This window comes from Mus musculus, chromosome Y (assembly GCF_000001635.26).
Source record: "Mus musculus strain C57BL/6J chromosome Y, GRCm38.p6 C57BL/6J".
In the NCBI taxonomy this organism is placed as follows: Eukaryota; Metazoa; Chordata; class Mammalia; order Rodentia; family Muridae; genus Mus; species Mus musculus.
The window spans coordinates 27248320-27254928 of record NC_000087.7 but is presented as its reverse complement, the minus strand read 5'-3'; the positions used below and the strand labels follow the sequence as shown (position 1 = coordinate 27254928).

At 38.3% G+C, this 6609-nt stretch overlaps 1 protein-coding gene across 1 annotated transcript; it reads right to left on the bottom strand.

Annotated features, from left to right (window-relative positions):
- Positions 1-329: 329 nt before the first annotated feature.
- Gm21476 (predicted gene, 21476) lies at positions 330-1013 on the bottom strand. Its single transcript, XM_017318835.1, has one exon. It carries the CDS (start codon positions 1011-1013, stop codon positions 330-332), a length of 684 nt encoding a protein of 227 aa, XP_017174324.1.
- Positions 1014-6609: the final 5596 nt, after the last annotated feature.

The window sequence follows — 6609 nt, the reverse complement described above, 5'->3', positions numbered from 1 at the left end:
CATATCTCCAATTCCTTGCTCACTATGCAGACCACAGAATCTAAGTCCTGTCCATTTTAGCCTGTGTAATATTAGATGTATGCACTGTTCACAGCCTGTATTGCAACTTTCATCTTGCTTTGATGTTCTTTCCACCATAGTCCATCTCTTCCAACAATGTGTTCACTAAAAGCATGTCATGTCACACGTATTAATTTTTAGAACAAAACAAATTTTATTGACAAAGATACTGAGGTTGTCAAAGACCCATAAGTACCCAACACAAGAAAATAAACATTTTTTTCAATCCTATAAGTTTACTTTTCTGTACTTTGTGATTTTTTTTTAATTTAAGTGATATTTGACACCAGAGTATAGACATAGATATGTAGGTCACCGAGAAATTTGATAAAGTACACAGTAGAATTGGCTAGAACTTTGTAAACAACCTTTCCGAACTTTTTGGATCCATCATCTCTGGTGTACTGCACCCAGGAACCTATTAAGAAGTCATTGTTATCACCTGATCTCGCCTCAGCCAGAGGGGTCTCTGGAATGATGTGGAGGTTACCTTCCTTGTAGTCATCCAGGAGCTGATAGACGTAGAGGACCGGATCCTTCTTGTAGGAAATGTAAAAATAGTCCTGTAAGAATGGCACCTGGGCTAGCACCATCCCACTCCAGTTGTCCTCAGAGCCATCTTTCCCCTCAAATTTGTGTTGTACCTCTCTGCCAACCAGTGCGCCTGCGAGGTGGACATCCCTCACCTGAGGAAAAACTACTTTGTGAGGCAAGACCTTAAGATTTAAAATCCTCTCATCGCTGTGGAGCTCCTGTCCATAGACACTGTCAATTCCGTCATACTTCACCAAATAAAGAGAAGGGTTTGTTGGCAGTTGACCTAGAATGATGGCCTTCCAATGGGTGACAGGCTCATTACCTTCCTTCCACCCGTGAGAAATTCTGCAGCCAACAATATTCCCCAGGGCCTGGGAAGAAGGCTTCCTCCTACTCTTCTTCTTGAGTGATGTCATGCTCAGACTCTTCAGATGTATTGTCTTCTACCTGGCTGTAGACCTGTTGTGGTAGATCACACTGTCTTGTGGCTTCCATTCCCTTCAAATATCATACTTGCTCATTGCCTGGGACTGAAGATCTTGCCCGTTTACGCCAGACACAATGCTGTTGCCTCTGTCATATATATGAATTCCTGATGGGCAATGGTTATGGGTTGGGAGTGAAAGCTGGACCAAGACTCTTCTCTACGAGAACTTCTGAGCAGGTGAAAAAGACTATGCTAAACAGATTTGAGCTCCTAAAATTAATTTTATAAAAATAAGAAGTTAATAAGTCAGCCATGGTGGTACATGCATTTAATCCCAGAACTCAGAAGGCAAGGACAGGCAGATTTCTAAATTAGAGACCAGCCTGGTCTACAAAGTGAGTTCCAGGGCAGTCAGTGCTATAGAGAGGAACCCTGTCTCAACAACAAACAACAACAACAACATCAAGTAAAAGAAAACAAACGAAAATCAAACGAAAAACAAACAAAACAGAAATACAAACAAAAAATAACAAAACAAACAATCAAATGGAGAAGTTAATAGGAAGTGGTAGTGACCCATAACTTTAATCATAGTACTCAAGAGGCAGAGTGAGGCAGACCTTAGTGAGAGAAAGACAAGTCTGGTCTACACAGTGAGTTTCCTGACAGCCAAATCTAAACATACAGAAACTCAAATAAAATTAACCAAGCAAGCAAACAAACAAACAAAGAAACAAAGGAAACAAGGAAATAAAAATAGTGTAATTAACAAGTAATTCTCTAGAGCTCAGAATAACATACTCAGATCAACATTTATTTCTTCAGACCTGAGTAAATTTGTCTCTGATGAGGATCCTCTCCTTGAATTTCTATGTCAATTTAGGTGGTGCTATGACAATTACCCCCAATGATCAAGAAGAAGAGAAAAAAAAAATAAAAGGCCAGAGGGGTCACCATGATTCTCTTGTACGCGTAAGCTCTGAGCTAAGTTCTTGCATTCACAAATATCTTCCCAGGGACACAGCACACCACTGTCCTTCTTTATTGTTTCTCCTGACCCAGCTTCAGAATTATTCGATGAAGCCATTGCATCACTGAACTCAAGAACAACTCAAAAAGTCGAGGCAATATCAGCCTTTTAGAACTAATAACTTCTAACATGCACATGGACAAACAGGAGCTTTGGCATTTTAGTGGAATTGTGATCTAGATATGGTTAGCAAGGATAATAAATTCAGGAGATAAACTAACCTAGACCATTCATCTCCCTAGCTAATAAACATGGAGAAAGTAAATTGTACAGTAACTCTCTGTAGGAGAGAAAATTTTTAGCTTTCTGTAGCTATGAGGGTCCTAATTACTACATAAATATACTTACCCATAGAAAAATATCCTAGTTGTCAAGATTCTGTCTCCTGATACAGACCAGGCACCAAAAGCCTGTGGGAAAAAATGACCTGGCTTTGACACACCACTGTGAAGATAGTGAACTCACCTTCAATGGATTCTAGTGCCTCCAAGTGGAATAGATGCGCAACCTCCAGCCAGTGCTCTGTGACATCACCCTAGTTCAGCTTACATCATAGAACCCCTCTCAGGCTGGTTCCTTCCCTAGTTACACTCAGAAACGTTCAGCATCTCGAATTTACCTTTTCATATGGCCTCCTAGAAATAATAAATGAAATCCGAACTGAAAGGCCTGATGATCTGAGTAATATTCTGCCAAAGAATTTCACCCTTGCATTGTTTTTATTGTTTGGTTGTTGGATTTTTATTTATTTGTTTGGTTTGTGTTTTGTTTTGTTTCATTTTTGTTTTTATTTTCGTTCTGAGAAAGTCTTCGGTTTCTGACTTGACAACATCCATGGTGGTTATTTTTCATGTTCCAACCTTTCCCTTGGTTATCTTTAAGCTGTGCTTCTTATCATAAATATTGCCAGACTCTTTGAGGCAGCACACTGGATAGCACACCAATTTTCACTTTATGAAAACCCACAGTTAGAGGAGAACTATTTTTATGCAAAAAAACCTGGAATTTGACAGGGTTAAATGACATATATTGAAACCAATGGCAATCATGAATTATGGATTCTTTGGAAAGTAAGAGGAAAACATAGATCTTGGGCATGCTTACAAAGTTGTGATAAAATTAAAACAAACCTGATATCTCCCAGTCATATTTTAAAGGTTTTTAAAATTTACCAGCACTTCTGATTACAAGGAATTTCAGAGATTAAATGCAGTAAAACAGGATGAAATAGATGAGGTAATTTTAGTTTTGAAATATGTGTAGACAGAATACTGGACACAGGTATGTATAAAATTTACTTACAAATTAGAGGACACTTTAATTGTTCATGGCACATAGATCTTCAGTTCTTCAAAAAAAATCGTTTTCAGTACATTCCACGGTCCCCACCACACCCTGTACATCATCTTCATAGAATATGACACTATCCATAGAGAGCTAGATCCTTCAACAACAGTCATAAAAAAAATCATTCCTTAAGGTGTGGCCACAGGCCAATGTGATGGAGGATCTTTATCTGAGATTCTATCTTCCCAGGTTGATTTAAGTTCAAAAAAAAAATCTAAGAAGGACCACTACATATCCATATCATCAATATTGATTGCCTCACTGTATGAAACATACATGCTATGGAGTGATTTTAGATGTCAACTACTGGATGAATGCCTTAAAAAGGAGAGACAGAGAGAAAGAGAGAGAGAGAGAGAGAGAGAGAGAGAGAGAGAGAGAGAGAGAGAGAGAGAGAGAGAGAGAGAGAGAGAGAAAAAGAGAGAGAGAGAAATATATTTCTCATCTATGTGTATTAGTGCAGGGCTTTGTTTTCAAAAAAATGGATGGAACGTTAAAATACTATATATTAGGTTAGACAAGTAAAACTCAAAATGACAATTGTGAAAATATAAATTTAATAAGAGGCATTAAAAAATAGGAGGTATTTTGGAAGAGTAAGCGCAGCAGCAGGGGGAGATTTGATACCAATGGAGGATAGTGGGGAGGATGAAGATGGTAAAAGGACACTATAAACCTGTGCAAAGGGTCACAGAAAAGGCCTGCGACTTGTACACTTAAAAAACACTGGTATAAAGTAACAGAGTCCAAATAATATTTTGATTAATTTGGGGATTTTAGCTTCAAGACACTATAAAATATATTTCTATTTTTCAACTCAGGTGTGGTTCTTGCTATGTTGTACATGATATGGGTGACAGGATATGGTAAGGTGCTTCAATGTTTGTGTATCATTTATCATCAAATGCACATGTCACTCAGTGAGCTGCAAGGCTATCACAGGGAAGGAGGTATCTAAAGATATTAAGTGTACATGACGTAGGGAGAATAATGCCCCCACACTACTATAGATGTTGAAATAATCACATGTGTTTCCCAAGAATAATTTTCTGAAGATTAATCCCCAGGTGTGAATATATTTGGAAGAAATTGAATGGGTCAGGAGGGATATGACTTACATATAAAAATAATTTAATAATGCTGTTATAGAAAAGTTTTAATTATGAAAGGGAGTTTGGCTCTCTCTTTTCTCTTTCTAGCCCATTGGTTCCCTCTGTGATGACATCATCTCACAAGAATTCACTCATTTGCTGATGGTGTGTTCATCATTGAATATACAGACTCCTGAAAAGAGTCATACAAAATATGCTTCATTATATACTAGACAATTAGTGTCATTTTGTTTGGCAATACAACATGTATGATTATGCCTCAGAATCATGAGCAACTGGGCCATATGGGAAATATAATTAGTATATTTCTGCTGACTGAAGATCAGATGTGTTGAGTGTTATCATGTGTGCTGTTCATGAGAGGAAGCTGCATAGATGGTGAGTATAGATCAGAGAGGAACATCCAAGGAGGACACTATGTAAGGAACCCTAGGAAGAGCACCATCACTGCTTTTAGCTAGTACACATATTTTTAGAATCCCCACTTTCTAGGGTGGAAAAGAAAACTGTATTACTCTAATTTACTAAGTATGGTCATTTGATACATCAGTGATCATCATCAAGGTGAACAGGTGTTGACAGAAGTTTGGGGACTCAGAAGAAGCCTGTTCTGGGAAAACCCATTGCCTTCAAAGAACGGAGATTTCTGACCAGCAACACTGGATAAACAGTCTACATTGGCAGCAGTAGCCCCATTGTGTCCAAATTAGTGGTTTTCAATCCACTAATCCATCCATAAGCAGCCTCCAAACACTGACACCATTGCATACACTGGCAAGATTTTGCTGGAAGGACCCAGATTTAGCTGTCTCTTGTGAGGCTTTGCCATGGCCTAGCAAACACAGAAGTGGATGCTCACAGTCAGCTATTGGATGAATCACAGGGACCGAAATGGAGGAGGTAGAGAAGGTACCCAAGGAGCTAAAGGGGTCTGCAATCCCATAAGTGGAACAACAATATGAACTAAAGAAACCCCCCAGAGCTCATTTTTCTAGCAGCATATCAGAGCTCATGTTTCTAGCTGCAGTTGTATCAGAAGATGGACTAGTTGGTTATCATTGGAAAGAGAGCCCCATCAGTCTTGCAAACTTTATATGCCTTAATTCAGGGGTATGCCAGGGACAAGATGTGGTGGTGGTGGTGGGGGTGTGGTTGAGGTGGGTATGTGGGGACTTTTGAGATAGTATTGGAAATGTAAATGAAAAAATACCTAATTTTTAAAAAAAATGAGGAAACCATTGTCAGAATCACCAGCAAGAATTTTAAATAACTGCCCTAAAATCTGGATTTAGGATTCCTTGAGAATCTTCCAAAACAAAAGGAAATGCAGAATCTTGGTGCTGTAATTGGAGAAGCAAGAGAAAAGCAAATAAGAATTCATCACAGAAAAAAAGACAGAAGAAGTAAGAATTAAAGACATATTTGGGCAAGATGAATAGTGAAGTAGAGATTAGAGCAAGCAGAAAGGACTGAGGAGATAGCTCACTGCTTAGGCCCACTGATTGCTTTTGCACAGGACCAGGGTTCAATTTCTAACACCCACATGGTTGTTCACAACCACCTGCAATTCTAGTTCTAGACGATCTGATGACCTCTTTGGACAACACACACACACACAGACACACACACAGGCACACAGACACACACAGACACACACAGACACACACACACACACACACACACACACACACACACACACACAGAAAAAATATCTTTTAGAAAACAATTATACAAACAAAAAGGAGTCAAGTATAGTTTTATTCCCCTTTAATACCAGCACTCAGAAGCAGGCTAAAATATGTAAGTTGAATGACTGCCTAGCTGATAGGTGTGTTTTCAGAATTTTCTTTTTCTTTTTCTTTTCTTTTTCTTTTCTTTTCTTTTCTTTTTTTTTTTTTTTTTTTGATTTTAGGACTATTTCAGTATTTGTTTAAAGATTCTAGATTTTTTTTTCTATTTACTTCTTCTAATGTTTTAGGCTTTTTTTTCGGGCTTTTTAGTATTTTACAGTTTTCGGGTTTTTTTTTTTGGGGGGGTGCAGGAGGGTAAAGCCCTTTGGGTTATTTAGAGTTTTAGGGTTTTAATGGTTTTAAATT